The sequence below is a fragment of the Carassius gibelio genome, chromosome A16, assembly GCF_023724105.1.
Source record: "Carassius gibelio isolate Cgi1373 ecotype wild population from Czech Republic chromosome A16, carGib1.2-hapl.c, whole genome shotgun sequence".
Taxonomy (NCBI): Eukaryota; Metazoa; Chordata; class Actinopteri; order Cypriniformes; family Cyprinidae; genus Carassius; species Carassius gibelio.
The window spans coordinates 18,410,243-18,427,251 of record NC_068386.1 but is presented as its reverse complement, the minus strand read 5'-3'; the positions used below and the strand labels follow the sequence as shown (position 1 = coordinate 18,427,251).

Here is a 17,009-nt window from a genome sequence, read left to right as displayed (position 1 = left end):
GGTTCATGCCATTAAATCTTTCAAAGATAATGAAAGTTTTGTTCAAGTAAAAAAAAAAAAAACAATATTACCATCAAGTAATATTCATAAAAAAAAGATTGCAATGTCCTAAGAGTAATGTTGTGGTAATATCCTTTCAACTTTTAAGGGTAGTGTACTCCCCCATGGCTTGCGTCAGCACTGGTCAATGCATTGATTTTTCTAAAGTGAAGCATCAGCTTCAGTTTTTTTGTCCAGCGTTCAGCCCTTACGTCGCTAGCTCTGCCGCTGCACCATAGCCCGTGACCGGAAGAGAAGATGAGTCGTTTTGAGGGGGAGGGGAAGTTAACGTTTTTGATTTAAAGATAACGAGGGCACATGAATTAAAAAAAAATTAAGTGCATGTAAATTATCATAAATTATTTATAATAAACACTGCAGTATTCCATTTTAAAAGAAGAATTTTACATTTTGATTTTTCGAAATGGAGATTTATACATTAGCTGAATAAATAAGCTCTCCATTGATGTATGGTTTAGTAGGATAGGACGATATTTGGCCGAGATACAACTATTTGAAAAATATGGAATCTGAGGGTGCAAAGAAAATCTAAATACTGGAGAAAATCTCTGTTTGAACTTGAAGTTGTCCAAATGAACTCTTAGCAATGCATATTACTAAGTGTGAGTGACGTGACCCATACCCATAACCCATCCAAAGTGCACACACACAGCAGTGAACACACACACACACACCGTGAACACACACCAGGAGCAGTGGGCACTGGGCAGTCAAACTCTCTAACCATTAGGCCACGACTTCCCCCTATTAGGAATCAAAAATTAAGTTTTGGTATATTTACAGTAGGAACTATCCTCATGGAACATGATTTTTGACATAAAAGAAAAATGTATAATTTTGACCCATACAATGTTTTTTTTTTTTGGCTATTGCTAAAAATATACCCCAGCGACTTAAGACTGGTTTTGTGGTCCAGGGTCACATATATTTTTTCCATAATATGGAAGTCAGTGACATTTATGTGCTCAACTCATAAATCTGGTATTTCCGACTTCATTTGAAGGTCACATTATATATCTGCTGAAGAAATAGTCAGATGCAATTCACAAAGTGGAACTCCCTCATTTGGAATGGCAGTTAGTACATGAGTAGTACGATGGTTCTACATAATTGTTCTTATTGGCCAATCGCAATCTTTGTTTATGATCTGAATTATGATGGAACTCGCATGGTTATGTAGGCTGTCATACAGTTGGATCACATAGTGTCCTGCCCTGAAGGGAAGGCATGTTCCTCCAAAAAGAGTTGACTGATTGACTGCATTTTTCTGCACCCAGAGAGACAGAATAACCTCCGGCAATGAAGGACACATGATCATAAATCTCAGCATGGCTGTCTGTGTTGACAGACAAAAGGCAGCCGCATCAAACACCAGAAAATTGCAAGACCTGTTCCATGAGTCACTCGCCTGGAGCATCAGGTAGTCGCAAGGCTATTATCGCCACCTAGTGTTCAGGAGATTAACTGATCATACCTGAACACCATGAAAGGGAAGTCTGGGTACATTTCTTGGAACCAGGAAATCTTAATCTAGTATAAATGTGATTTAAACAATGGGAAAACTCCAAATCCTTCCCCCTCTTAGTCAGCATTATCTGAGCCATTGCACTGTCTGTCATAAGATGTCATTAGATGTGTAGGGATGTTTTAAAACCTCTAAAGGAGAAATGCACGAAGCATCACTGAATTTGCCTTTTGCCTACTGCTTCTTGTTTGAGCAGGCATGCTGCCTGTGGCTCTCTTATGAAGTTGGAATGGTTACAAAGGGGGTCTAGTTGAAAAACTTTGTCATGTCGGATTGTCAGAACATGCCATCAGACACACTGCACAGAAGGTGAACACTGCTTTATAATTATCCTGTCAGTGCAGTAGTTGTTCTCTGTACTGCATCCTGATATATAGACTCGCTGTACCCAGTGCTGCATGTAGTTAGCAAAGAGACAGAGTCATGGGCCAAGTCAGTGCGTCACTGCGATTCAGGGAACTAGGTACTTTCTCCCAAACACTGGGATGCTCTGTTGTTCTCTCTAGAGTTTTATTTGTTTATTCCTTTATTACATGCCGTAGTTCCAGAAGGTGTTTGCACACTTAAACCACATTTAAGATTGGAATTTGCATTCGGTTGTAAATATTAAACCGCATGGTGTCCATAAACAAATAATGTTTACTTTTTTAAAAACTTTTATAATAATAATAAAAAAAGATTATATAAAGAACAATAATAATTGTGCGTGTTTGAGTGCAGAAAACTTTAGGATCTGTGGGATCAATGTAGACATAACGTCATCAGATATGTCGCAGTGTATTGACAATGATACTGTTAGAGAAATTAGTGTGTGTGTATACAGCAAATGATTATGAAGAACTCTCAATATGTACATCACATCAAAGAGAAAGTATTAGTAGCTTTCGTGGAACACACACACACACACAGAGAGACACACTTGTTATTATTGTTTATTATTGTTGTTTATATAATTGTTTTATAAAAGTATTTTTTAAAAGTAAATAATTGGTTACTTAAGATATAAAATGATACTTAAAACATACTGTTATTAAAACTCTGAAGTGTATTTTTCAAATACTTGATAAAAGTTTCAGCAATTATTGTGATATGAAAATTTGCTGTCCCATGCCTTATTGTTCATATTATATATAACTGGCACATAGTTTTACATATAATGCAATGACATTACATTTTTGTACATTTTGTGTGTGTGAAGTATCCAAAGACTTGTGCTATATAATATAATATAATATAATATAATATAATATAATATAATATAATTGGAGTATCCAAAGACTTGTCGTATATAATATAATATGATATGATATAATATCAGGGTTCGTACAAGGTGCTTAAAGTGCTTAAAGTACTTGAATTTGACTTTTTGAAATTTAAGTCCTGGAAAACCCTTGGTAATTGAAAAGTGCTTGAATTATTTAAAGGCAATATTTATGAATTTACAAAGCAATTTTGAAGTGTATATTTTTTTTCTATAAAACAAAATTAACGCTCAAAATTAACACCTCAGCCCATCCCCCTCCTTCTACCCGCCTTATACGTTAACTCGCTCGTTCTGACATCACTTACCTGGAGCACATTTACGAAATGGTAAAGAGTAAGACGAAGAAATGCCGGGGAACATGACATGACTTTCATGTTCTCATACTTAGAGTTGCCACAGTCATTGAATACTTTAATGTGCTGTACCTTATTTGTACCATCTTGTTTAATTTTTATTAATCTATTTTCCTTTTTTAGAATTTAAAGTAAATAAAGTATATGTTTGATAAGTGAGACCTCTGATTGTAGTCCTTGAAAATCCCCATTCTTATTCATCTCGGTCAAATATTAGTCTATATTTGTTTGTGCATTGGCCATTATTCTTAAATGCAGCTGGAGCTGCTCTCATCCTGGATCTAGTGTAGTTTCTCATGCCGTTTTTATTCTCATCCATCTCCTTTTGGTTACCGTTTCCTCGGCAGACCTAAATGAGAGACACACAGGGGCTTAATTTTTGCCCTCCTTCACCCCAAACGTCTCTAATGAGTGGAGTTAGGTCCGGGCAGTAATGATGCTCCGTATGGGCCATGCCTTTAATGGCTTCCTGCTCTTTACAGTTCCAGCACCTCGGGCAACTTTTTTGTACAGTTATGGGCTTTCTGCAACACTAATGTTATTGTGGCCAGAGGACAGCTGTATGGTTTGAGCAAACAAGCCACATAACTTTCTAGCATGACTGAGCTGTACTGAGTTTACATTATTTTACTGTATGTGTATCTGTGTGTTACTTCCAGGATACTATAGAGTTCCCACTTAGATGCTGATAGCAGGTACTAGGCATGCGTGCACAAACATACAGTCGGCCCAATGTGAGTCTGATTTTGTTTGACAGTTTTATGACAGAGGGCTGAAATTATGGATGTATTTTCTGTACTCCCCCTCATCAACCATCAGTTAACAACACATAAAATTCATATAATTACATCTTGGTTTCCATTCTGAAGTTTGTATAAAATTTTCACCTATTTTCTTCTTCCTGTTAAGGCTGAGTTGTAGCCGCGCTCCCTCAACCGAACATATTCACAAGGCTTTGGCGAGAAACACGTGGCAGGCAGGCCCCCGTAAAACGCAGCTGAGTCCATGTTTTTACGCTCCCATCTCAAAGGCTTTCTACTAGGCCTCATGGAGATGAGAAAAATGCACAATGTGCCAAAGAATTTTGCAACATGATGGGAATCGGGTAAAGGTTAAGACCACAAGAGCTTGATGAAGCATTTACAGTCTTTATATTAGTGTATGTGGGAGAATTCACACGTTCTAGCTTCAGATTTGCCAAAAGCTGTACCATTTATGCATGTTTTTATTTGTGTTTTTTATGAGTTTTGATTTTAGAGGCATGTGAATTATTTTTTTTTTATATATATATATATATATATATATATATATTAGTACAATTTAATTATATATTTTTCTTATACTCTACCAGTCATTTTTTTTGTGCTTTTAAAAGAAGTATTTTATGCTAACCAAGACTGCATTTATTTAATTTTACTTTTAGTTTAAAATGTATTAAAAAAGGCAACATTTATTTTAAATTGTAATTATATTTTACAATATTACTTTTTTGTTCTATTTTTTTTTTAATCAAATAAATACAGCCTTGCCCTTGGTGAGTATAAAATACTTTTACCAGAAGTTTATATAGTAAAATTACATATGTGTTATGTTAAATGTTTATATGGATAGTGGTTTTATTTATTATAAAAGCACTAAATATAAATGTATCTGCGGTAGAGTACGTATATCTGATAATGTTTTTATCCAGCTGTAAGATAACTAGAATGTTGGACTGGAGACTTTCTGTAAAATGCTTGATTCTAATTGATGACAGACATGTTGAAAGCATATGGCTACTTTTAAATGACCACACAGCTATGAAGTGTCGCGAGTCTTGAACGTGTTACATTTTCATGCCAAATTATTTCAGTTATTTAAAAGGTGGCTTAAATGCTACCACAGCAAAAGAGCCACAAAAACACTAAACGACTAAACAAGCATAAGACAAACAATAGGATAAAATTGGCAAACTACTTTATTTCTGAAATGACTTTTAATGCTCTCTCTGTCTATCTCTCTCTCTCACACTCCTCTCATACACACGCATACTCTCATGTACACACAGAACCTTATTTGCAGCATTTCCTCTTTACGTAATCACTGGAACAAGTAACAAAGTTGTACACAGAAGTGTTTTGGTCACGAAAACCTTAAGACGGGTCATCGTGGACCTCTTTTTTTAATTGAATCAAAATCATTTCTGTGGCATCACCAAAGGCGTTTTACATCTCCCCGTCATTGGTTGAGCCAGTCTTAAGCATGGAAAGTGTATTTTAACATTTAAAAACTATTTTAGCTTCCAGTCAGATATGCTAACCTTTTAAAAGGTCTCTGTTTTTGACAGGTTGGCTGGAGCACTGCTCGTGACTACTACACGTTCTTGTGGTCACCTCTTCCAGACGACTACACCGAGGGGACCGCAATCAACAGATCTGTGGTTTTCCAAGGTGAGATAACATTGTGAAAATGGGGTTTCACGCAAGCATTTCTTCAATGAATGTCATGCCAGAGAGAAGGCCCCTCAAAGCTTTTAATATGTAGTGACGGATGCAATAAAATAGGAAACACTGAGGCCTCCTATTGGAAAGGTTGAAGTGTTGATGGGCAAGTTTTACTGGAGTGGCTCAGGTCACATATTGGAATCTTTGTGAGGGATTATAAGGTTTCTGTGGCATGAGTCCGGATTCCTCATGGCAATTAAGAAAATATACCATTAAATAAAACGGACATGAGTCTGTCATAAAGCAAGTTATGATGTAAACGATGCACTTCAGGCTATGTTCATTAGTCTAAGCTGTCGTTCGAAAGACAAATGAGTTTAGTGTAATACATGAGCCGCTCTAACGGTAGGATTGTTCTCTCTGCTTGATTTTGGGGTATTTTGCAGGTTACTACGTCCCAAATGACGATGGTGAGTTCTACCAGTTTTGCTATGTCACACATAAGGGGGAGATCCGTGGGGCCAGCACTCCGTTCCAGTTCCGTGCCAGCAGCCCCACAGAGGAAGAACTGCTGACAATGGAGGATGAAGGAGGATCTGATATCCTGGTGGTCACCACCAAGGCCAGTTACCTGGAGGTGAGGACATGGTTTTCTTCCTGTTACTACTGAATTCAAGATCAACTATCGTTAAACTCGTCAGTTTTCACATGCCAGGATTGTCTCTTTCGGTTCTTTTTTTTCCAGCAAAAGATGGAACAAATTCAACAGGAAAAGAAGGAGCTCTTGGAAAACCTGGACCTACTTCAGAAAGAGAGGGATGAACTGCTTGAAGAGAAGGACAGACTACAAAAAGAATGTGAGCAGGAGCAAGAGAGCAGCGCTCAGCTCAGGAAAGATGTGCAGGTGAGATGGGACACCGAGAAAAACATGTCACGAGTTTAAAAGAGGATTCGTTTTTTTTTTTTTTTACCTCATAATATTTTAGAAATATATTGGAAATTGAAATGTTTTACACATTGTATTTAAAGGTAAAATAAAGGATGTTTTTATATGTGTGTGTGTATGTGTATATATATATATATATATATATATATATATATATATATATATATATATATATATATATATATGTATACAGAATTTTGTTCTCTCAAATATGATGTTAAAAAAAATATATATATATATTTTAGATGTCTTAATTTACATCTAAGTTCACAGGCTGTCAGTACTCTCCTCAGACTCTTTCCATAAAATATAATTCAAATAATTTACAATAGACATGAGGATCATCAACATGAGGATCATCATTGCCATTTGTTGCTTTTAAGTGGCAATTTTCATAAAGTATAAATGTATCAGCTCTGAGGCAGAGCTGGTTTAAAGATGAAAACAAACACACCCATTTCTGGCTGTTCATTTTACGACCACACTTTTATATGTTGTTTTATGTGCTGCTAAAATAATTCTACAAATTTTCTGCGCATGAAGTTATACTGCAGAAGAGTTGGAGACCTGCTTTCCCATTAGTCATGTTTGCAGATTCTCAGAGACCACAGAGTGGACAGTCCTTTCTGCAGCAGCTGGGAAGACAGCATGCTTATGACCGAGGGAATTTGTGTCTGTACACAGGAGCTGCAGCTGTCTGCCCACAGCCTGCAGGAGGAAAGAGAGGAGGTGAAGAGGAGAATGGAGGAGAGTACGGCACGACTGTTGCAGTTAGAGGAGGATCTGATCGGAGTCACACAGAAAGGCCTGCAGAAGGAGACTGAACTAGACTGGTGCGATATTGAAGCAGCCACAAACAGCCAATCAGAGAAGGCTTGATTATATTAACAAACTAGTGTTGTCATGATACCGACATTTCCATAGTCAATTCCGTAACCGCAGCTGAAAACAGTGCACTGTTGGTCCAAAATCTCTGTTTAAAAAATATATACATATACAAGAGTTTCTTTAGCATATTCTAGATTAGTTCCGTGTGTGGCTGAATGATTGACAATGGCTCTGATTTGACAGCCTGAGGGATCGAGTGAAGAAGTTAACCCTGGAGAAAGAGGCTCTTGAGTGTCAGCTGAAGAATGAGAAAGATGAGAAGGAGCTCTATAAGGTAACACCACTCACTCACGACCTCACAACTTTGATTTCACTGACTCAAGTGTATAATGGGTCTGAGATACACAGCTACATTCAAGTGTTGAAAAACGGATTCTTTTACGTTTATTTTTGTCTTTTATATCTGATACATTTACCTATTTTAAGTGCATTTATCATTTTAGTTTTTTGAATTAAAAAAATAATGAATATAATTCATTATAATAATATATTAAATTGTTTTGAATACTCGTGTGTGTGGAAACTTCATATTTGGACTTTTGTTGAATAAAACTGACACATGCCCATTCCTAGATTAAAATTGCTTGGTATTTTGATACAATGCTTATATTCATATAGAATATATTTAATATACCTTAAACCAACAAACAGACATTTCTGAAATGTTGTTTTGAAAAAAAAATGTATTTCTCCATACAGAAGTGGAGTACAGACCCTCATTCTTCTTTTCCTAATTGCTCTGGCTTGCACTTTGAAATTCTCACTCTCCAATACTCACTTTGTCTCACCCTCTATCCCTACTTTCTTGTGACGGTCACAGGAACTGGGCATTAACTGTGCGCTGTATCCACTGAAACACAGGCAGCCCTCACTTCACAGCAGATGCCCGAGGCAAAAACAGAGAAGGGTGGGAGCAGAGCAGAGTCGCTGCTCTCTTACTGCTGTGTTATAATTAGGTTTACCTTGCACACTTCCTCACCGCGCGGAAATGCACCTCATTCTAGCGATTGTGTGGATAATTGGGAGCTCGTCCAGGATCTGTTACACTGCCAGTTTTATGTGCCATGTGCCCAGGTTATTGCACAGCGGATGTGCAGAGAGAAACTCAAACAGTCTATTTGAATCAAGTATCTCTGTGTGTGTTTGGCACAGATTCACCTGAAGAACCGCGAGCTTGAGAACACTAAGCTGAGTGCAGAGCTGCAGATGCTGAAATCTGTGGATGTCAATAAGGAGAACACCATTGCTCAGTTGAAGGAGGAGCTCACTAGAGTCAAATCCTGCCTGGCAGAGAAAGAAAAACAGCACCGCCAGCTACTGGCTAATAGTTCACCTTCGGTACACACACCAGCGCTTCTACTTAAACTACATTTCATACATTCAGTGCTGCGGGAATGATACTTAAAACCCAGAAATGAGTTACCATTTTTCCACGTCCCATTTCTTCATCCCAGAGTCATTTGCAGAAGATATACGGAAATGTGTGCACATTCGTGTATGTTTGTATTCTTATGTACGTTATTTTTGTCTTTGTCAGGGGGAAAGTAAGGCTCTCCGGGAGCAGCTCAGGCAGAAAGAGGAGCAGTTACAGGCAACCCAGCAGCAGGCAAATATGCTAAAAGCCGAGCTGCGTGACTCCTCCAACGCTCGTGACAAAAGCATGGCTGAATTATACCGTATCCGCCTGGAGGCCGAGTCTTTCAAAATGGGACAGATGGAGGCCCAGGCTGAGTGTAGCCACCTGGAAAAACAGCTGGAAGAGATGAAAAACTCAACCCAGCAGGAGGCGGTAAAGAGATGCACACCTGTATGACTTAGCATGTTTCTAAAAGGAAAAACTGACCAGGCCATGATGGCACTTACATTACTCCAGTATGCCTTAGTCACAAAACTGTGTACCACTTATGACGATGCAACTAAAGAATCTTATGAACTGTTCTCTCTTTGTCATCGTTTAACTACGAACCATTATTAACTAACTAATCACTCTTTCCCTCAGCAGTGTAAAGAGTCTGATGGGTTTGCTGTTGTTGAACTGCAGAGAGAAGTTGAAGATTTACGGCTCAGGCTGCAGATGGCTGCTGAACACTATAAAGACAAGTATAAGGAATGCCAGAAGCTCCAGAAACAAGTGGTCAGGCTCACTGAACAGCAAGAAGTGAGTAAACCCTCAGTCTGCCTGCAGAGTCTTGTGGTTTGAGTTTTTAGCTGTTTGTTGGTTTTTAGAGTTAGCCGACTCTCGCGTTTTGTCTCAGGTGAAGAGAAGTCCAGGGTCTGAACTGGCCGCTGGTCCTTTATCTGCCAGTCCAGAGGCATCTGCACCAGGTAAGTTCAGACTAAGCAATACAAGCTACAACTTCAGAGTGTTAAGGACATCGCATGGACACGCTGTTGTGTTCTCTGGATTGCTAACAGGAAGCCCAGGTACTTCAGATGCTGTGCTAGATGCCATCATTCAGGGCAAGCTGAAAAGCGCAAGCAAGGATCCTGAAAAAAATGACAAATACAGGAAATGCAAACAGATGCTTAATGTGAGTACTTGCCTTTTGTTCTCCTGTCACTGACATACTGGATCTGCTTGATATACTAGAGTAGGGGTGTAATGATCAATACATCGATCAGATGCCACACGTAAAAGAGCATGCACAGAGCGAAAACTGAATTAAGTTCTCTTCTGCTTTTTTGTGCTTGGATGAACAAATACAGACAAAATGACATCAAAACACACGCCTTGACAAATATCCTAGTAAACATAGTCGGCTATGTAAATGAGGTTATAAAAAAGTAAAGTAGATGGTTGTACTCAATATCATAAGATCGATAAATTGATCGACGTACTGTACTCCAGAATCAAACGTATCAACCTCTCATCATATAATTTCTTGAGGTATTGGTAAATATCATAACACTGGGTATGAGAATCATATCGTGACGAACCATCTGATTTACACCCCTGTAAGAGTACTTGTCATATTCCTCCGCAGGAGGAACGAGAACGATGCAGCTTGATAACCGATGAGCTCACAAAGATGGAGGTGAAGCTAAGAGAGCAGAAGAAAACCAACGAGGGCCTGCGAATGCAGCTGGCTTCTGAGGAGGATCGCTACAAGGTCAGCATCGCCTTCATCAGAGTTTAAACTAAAACTTAATTCTGTACTGTACTAGAGGACATTTGGTATTAACAAGCTACTACGTTATACAAAAACACAGATAACATTAAGATGTGCTGCATGAATGAGTGACAATTAAAGACCGATGACAATCTGGTGACCACTGTTCATATTCCATCTGGTCATTGACTGTTGTGGGGCGAATTCTCATGGGTGAAGTCTGTTCGTTTCAATAGGGATCCATGCAATCAGAAATTTCATTTGAGGGTGAAAGGTTTCATCATGCAGACTTCACAACGAAGTTGTCAACGTGGATTCACTGAAATCATACATCGCTTCACTATTGACCCTAGACCATGAACCATTTTGCCTAATGACATTTTGCTAATGTGACTAAAATTTTTAGGCTCACAGCAGTCCTTCCCCTTTCTGGAAAAGCTGGTAGATTTTTTGGTACACAAAAGCTGGTTTCGACTGCACCTCAAGACTGTTTAGTTTCTTGTAGCTATCATCATTCTAGCTAGCTTTAAAATCAACATGGCCAAATATTCCATGCACTCATTTTCATCAGTCGGATTGAATCCAAACAGATTTCAGATTCTGAAAGCTCTGTTTATAATTATATGTATCTTAAACAAAAAAAGAAAGCTAACATATATGTCAGAAGAGGATTTTTTTTTTTAGCAAATAATTAGTTAATATTCTTCTCCACTGAACAGTTCTCAAGATGTGAGGTGTAAATAAACATACGTTTAACTGTTTATGACCTTACACTGGTAAATGAAATTAGTTTAAGCAAAAACCTATCCAGGGCACTAGATATTTTCCCATTACCCCAATTTTGCCTGATATGTAAACACCTTATCCTGCGTTCCGTTGGCTAATGCACGTGTTGCAGGACAGTGTCCGTACGGCAGATAATTGGGGATTTAAATGCATCCAGCAAACTATTCTATTTCGTGGTACGGGAGGAGGAAATAGATCACAAAAGCTGACTCTTTCTTGACTCAAGAAAAAATATCCTCTCATCTCGTGCAGCCATACAGGACAAGTGGCATGCGACTGAATGAGTTTCCTGCTGCAGTCTTGGAATACTCTAGGGTTTTTAACACTTTAACATCACAACTCGAATAACAAATTGAACACTCATGCAGTAGATGGATACTTAGATTTTGACATCACCACCGGGAAATTGATTTTTGATTGGATCATGAATTGAGAAATCAGCCATTGTTCTATAAAAAAAACATCCTGTGAGTTTCATTTCAATATCACGTTCATTAGACGAGTCGCATTCGATTGTCAACGCGAAATTGCGTAGCTTGTCAGTGTTCTTTTTTTTTTTTTTTTTTTTATTAATGCCAGCTGTAATTTGAAATTCCTTACTCTCCAATAAAAGCACTTCAGCAGTTTATAAACGGAGTAAATGTCCCCTCAGTACATTTTCTATTATAGCACATAGCTAAAGTGACATTCAGCTGTGGCGTGTTTTTTTTTCTCTCTGGTATGTTTCGAACAATATGACTCAGATCCGAGGGAAATGTGATCACAGATGAGCAGACCTTCAGATGTTCTGATAAGAGATCCAGGACGACCTCAGTACCGTTTTCTCCTCCACACTGTTTATGGCTGCACTGAGCCAAGCCCGATATCATTGCATTAGCACAAATACACTGACAGTGCTGGTTTATGAGCGTGTCACTGAGGAGACTGACTTTTACTGCTGTTTACATGAGACGTGGAGACAGTGGAGGAAGGACAGTTGGGAGTCCTGGGATCAAGACAGGATAATGCATCTGCTGGCTGCCTCTCTACACAGCAGGAGATAGAGCGAGGGACTCGGTTCTGTTTAAGTAGTAAGGTCATGTGCAGATCAGTGTAGTCCTCAGGCTAAGTTTATGGTTTCTCTGCTTGACTCATGTGGAGCCATGTAGAATCCATCTTGTGTTTAACATGGAGATATTATTATTTTTTGTTTCCTAGCAAATAAGTACTTCATTCAAATCCCAAGCATATCGGTTGCAATTATTTTATTTCATTATTTCATTATAACCTAACTCTGATTGGTCAGTCATATTGGTCATATTTTTATATAATAAAGTGTATTGATCTTTGAGTCAGATTACCATTTTATGCATTTATTATTTTTCTTGTGCAACTCAAGGTTTTTATTTTATTTTTATTTTTTTTGCAACTATCAGGATACTGAACAGTCAGCCAGTCATTATTGTATTATTATTTAAATTTAAAAATTTTTTTTACAATTAAATGTAAATAATATTTCAATATTTCAATATTATTTTATTTAATGACTAAAGCATTTTAAGCATTTATTTAAGTAAATAGTATATTTTAGAATTTATTGTAAAGTTATCCATTTTAACTGTTTGCAAAATATATCTTTTTTTTCAAATTTACTTACGCACATATCACACTCAATCCCAATTAATATTAATCAGTTCAATAATATATTTTTTATATGAATATATCTGACTGTATATTATTTTGTAAATATTAACCAGTTATTCTCGTTCTAGAGTCAAGTTGTTTCACTTTTCATTTTAAGTCATGTTTTAAGCAGATCTTTGTTTTCTGATTCCAGAGCCAGGTGGCAGAGAAGGGCCGAGAACTCAAGGAGCTGAAGGACAGTCTTTTTGCGTTGACCAAAGAAAAAGAGAAGCTAGAGAGGGTGCGTGCTTTCGTGTTCATTTTCCACAGGCCTCTGCCATTCTACAAATGCAGCTGTTTTCCTCGCTTGTTGTTTTATTCTCAGGATCTGGTTTGGGTTTAACACATCTCTCTAATCGGGCCAGCAGTCCTTATTTTCCATTCAATTACCCTGGACCACAGAGAGGGACGCTTAGTCGAGGTACAACACAAAACTCGACGCTCAAGAAGCAAAATGGCCCAATTTGAGGTTCAGACTAAATGAAATTGGCGCCTGCCGAAGACTTCAATAAAAGGCAGAGCCCTGCCTCCCTTTGAACAGGCTGAGGAGTTTTAATGGAGGGAATAATTAAACTGTTTGTGCGAGGGTGGCAAGTTACTCTACTCTGCTGTGGCGAGTGATGTATTGTCTGGACGCAAAGATCGAGGGAAGGATGAAGACGAGGATGAAAAAACCGAACCTGACTGTATTGTCAATACATCATGGGTGGCCTTGAATTACAATTTGCTTTCCATTTTGTCTCCTTTGGGCCAATTTCACCCCGTTTAGCTTGCAATTGGCATTTTTACATTTAGGTTTCGATTGAAATGTGTGGATGGGGTAATTAGCTATTGATTTCAGCAGCTGTTCTTGAAGAAACCTAATGTATTTCATGTGCCCTTATCAGGAGTTGCAAAGGAGTGTCAGCAGGGAAGAAGAACATGAAAACAAAGATGGCAGTGTGGATGTGCAGGCAGTTTTCTTGCAGTACGCGATGCCGTACCCTCAAGACGACCCATCTCCTCTGCTGGTGCCCCAGCGCCCCGCTGATCTCATGTTTGGGAACCCGTACTCCTCTACTGATTCAAGGGGTATCTATGCTGCCAATTCACCATTCATTTCAACTGTTCCTTCTAAATGTGGAATGAATAGTTTGTGTCTAATACTATCACAGACAAAATTTTGACCTAAGGCTCCAAACACTTTTTAGATTACTGTGCATGTATTCCTTGATTGCTCCTATAAATCTAGGTATTAAGTCATTAAAGGGTTTCCTTTCCTCACAGATGGAGCCGATGGAGAGTTCTCTGATGACCAGATGCCCCGACTGCCCCCAGTTGGGCCTCCATCCTGGGACAGCAATGTAGTGTGCATACAGCCCGCCCGAAACCTCAGCCGCCCCGACGGACTGGAGGAACCAGAGGAGCCGCAGAGCACTGTGAGTTCAAGACGGCTACCTCCACGATCAGCTGTTAGAAGTGATATAGAGGTGGGATTAAGGTTTTAATCAAGTCAGAACTGCAGATGGACCGTCTTTCTTTTATCTGACCTTCTCTCTCTGCTGTGCTGGCCTCCGGCAGGGCAGGCATTATTAAAGCCCCGCTAACCCAGAGCAGAGTCGTTAAGGAAGTGCTCACGCTCACATCCAATAGAGCTCATTAGCATCGTCTGGATAACTGTGGATTTACCAAACTAAACATGGAAGAGCTTGTCAGTTTGTGTAAAACAGTTACTTTTCATCGTAAGTGGCCTGTTCGCATCATGTTTGATGTGACTGAAGTATACACAAAGAATTGTATGTACCAGAAGTATGATTGCAAATTTGCAAGTCATTCTCTAAAAAGTTATACCTGAATGAATTTAAACTTTTTTTTTTTTCTGACTATATACATATAGCTAAATTTGCTAAAACATGAAATATACAACAGAGCACACTGTGCTGAGTGTTGAAACCCATAATGCAGTGCTCTCAACTTGTACTTCCAGTTCAAGATGAGTCGAATGAACCTTAAGTAAGATCAACCACAAAAATGAATCTCTTACTAAAATGAATAGTTCACCAAAAGAAATGAAAATTCTATCATTTACTCAACCTCATGTTATTCCAAGTCTGAATGGAGTACTTGAGTTTAAAATGTTTTGTATGCAGGGTTAATGTGCAAAATACCATATTTTTCGGAATGTAAGTCACACCTGAGTATAAGTCGCATCAGTCCAAAAATACCTCATGATGAGGAAAAAAAACATATATAAGTCGCATTTATTTAGAACTAAGAATCAAGAGAAAACATTACCGTCTCCTGTAGCGAGAGGGCGCTCTATGTCTTCAGTGTAGACTACAGGAGCACTGAGCAGCATAGAGCGCCCTCTGGCGACTGGAGACGGTAATGTTTTCTATTGGTTCATTTCTCTCGGTTCATGTCAAATTAATTTTGATAAATAAGTCGCACCGGACTATAAGTCGCAGGATCAGCCAAACTATGAAAAAAAAGTGTGACTTATAGTTTGGAAAATACAGTAATTTACTTTTCATTTATATATAAAATATGATTCATATATTTATATAAATACGATTCTTTTTAAAAACACACCCCAGATCATTGGCCAATATGCTATGACTTCCTCTTACATAATTGCATAGGTTTATCATTTTTTGCGGCATCAACAGGATTTCTTGCGGTATTAATCATTAACAGTGAACAGGTTTTTAGGTGGTTTTTACTGACAGGAAATGTTTTTTTTTCTTCTCTCCCCAGCAAACCAATGATCAGCCTCCAGCCGCTGACCCTGCAGAGTTCCTCAATGATGGACAGATGCCATTCTGCTTTGAAGCCAGGTAAGAACACACACACACAAGAACCTCGCGGCTGTTACCTATCATGTGTTTGAGCTTCGTTGTGGTGCGAGTATGTGCATTAGCTCAACGGCCCACCCACATCGCCTTCACACAGATGCTGTTTTACTTGCCTTTACTCTCCTGTTGTTCCAGCACCGGCTCATTCACACCTTACCACACTTGAGAGACTCGTTCGGTCTTTATTTTTTCTATTTCTCATACAGTTTAATCTCTCTGTCTCACAGTGGAGAGCAGAAGCGATGTCCGCTGTGTGAAGTGATCTTCCCTCCTCATTACGACCAGTCGAAGTTTGAGGAGCACGTGGAGAGCCACTGGAAGATCTGCCCCATGTGCAGCGAGCAGTTCCCTCTCGATTGCGACCAGCAGCTCTTCGAGAAGCACGTTCTCACCCACTTCGACAGTAACATGCTCAACTTGTAGTCCAGAAAAAGAGTACTTGCCTCCACTTCACATTTGTGTTACAGCTAACAGCCACTTAGCATGTTTAGCTTCGAGCATTCATCTGTAGAGCACTGATTCTTTATTTAATTAACACAATCAAGGCAAGTCTGGATACTGTTAATTAATTCCTAATGACTGAATGATGGATTTGGATGACCTTTTAGGCTCTTTAGTTAAGTCCATTTTAATTGGGGATCACTTCTGTCAATAGGACTGTTTATTCTAGTTCACTTTAACGCTTCTTATATCAAAGTTAGTGCTTGAGAATACTTAAGAACACTGAGCAAACCATCCCCGGGTTCTGAGTCAGGTATCGTCTACTATAGTCTGTTTCTGTCAGGCCATGTATGTGACCAGCTAAGAGGGGGATTCTATATTCTAAAATGATTTGAGAATAAGCTTTTGAAGGTAAACCTTGATAATCAAGTCATTTGAGTTAGTGTTTTTCCTTTATCTATTTAAATCACTTATTTTAATTGAGTTGCATGCTCACGTTTCCTGTGCACTAAAAATCACAAACCTTTTTTCTTTTTTCTTCATTTCTTTAGTTAAATACTGTCTCTTTTTGTGTGAGTGTGTCTTATATACTTGATCTAAACCAATAAAGATTTCACTGAAGCAATATTTATGCTGGTCATACTGGTAATGTGGAGTTTATCGAATTAAAGTTTTAGAACTTTGGCTATATAGCAAATAGTAAATGGGTGTAAATAT

General features: G+C 38.5%; 1 protein-coding gene across 8 annotated transcripts in view; it reads left to right on the top strand.

Annotated features, from left to right (window-relative positions):
- LOC128030823 (tax1-binding protein 1 homolog B) overlaps window positions 1–16,919 on the top strand; it is a 29,026-nt gene extending 12,107 nt beyond the window's left edge. The window contains exons 3-18 of one of the 8 annotated variants that reach the window (XM_052618844.1): window positions 5,529–5,631; window positions 6,072–6,262; window positions 6,371–6,529; window positions 7,256–7,404; window positions 7,643–7,733; window positions 8,612–8,797; window positions 8,997–9,248; window positions 9,501–9,617; window positions 9,715–9,784; window positions 9,875–9,990; window positions 10,444–10,569; window positions 13,172–13,258; window positions 13,905–14,088; window positions 14,284–14,435; window positions 15,754–15,833; window positions 16,079–16,919. In XM_052618844.1, coding sequence (XP_052474804.1) covers window positions 5,529–5,631; window positions 6,072–6,262; window positions 6,371–6,529; window positions 7,256–7,404; window positions 7,643–7,733; window positions 8,612–8,797; window positions 8,997–9,248; window positions 9,501–9,617; window positions 9,715–9,784; window positions 9,875–9,990; window positions 10,444–10,569; window positions 13,172–13,258; window positions 13,905–14,088; window positions 14,284–14,435; window positions 15,754–15,833; window positions 16,079–16,274 — 2,259 coding nt within the window. In that variant the 3' untranslated portion in view covers window positions 16,275–16,919. Of the gene's footprint in view, window positions 1–5,528; window positions 5,632–6,071; window positions 6,263–6,370; window positions 6,530–7,255; window positions 7,405–7,642; window positions 7,734–8,611; window positions 8,798–8,996; window positions 9,249–9,458; window positions 9,618–9,714; window positions 9,785–9,874; window positions 9,991–10,443; window positions 10,570–13,171; window positions 13,259–13,904; window positions 14,089–14,283; window positions 14,436–15,753; window positions 15,834–16,057 lie in introns of all 8 variants that reach the window. The other 7 variants (XM_052618843.1, XM_052618842.1, XM_052618840.1 and 4 more) reach the window with 7 other exon arrangements.
- Window positions 16,920–17,009: the final 90 nt, after the last annotated feature.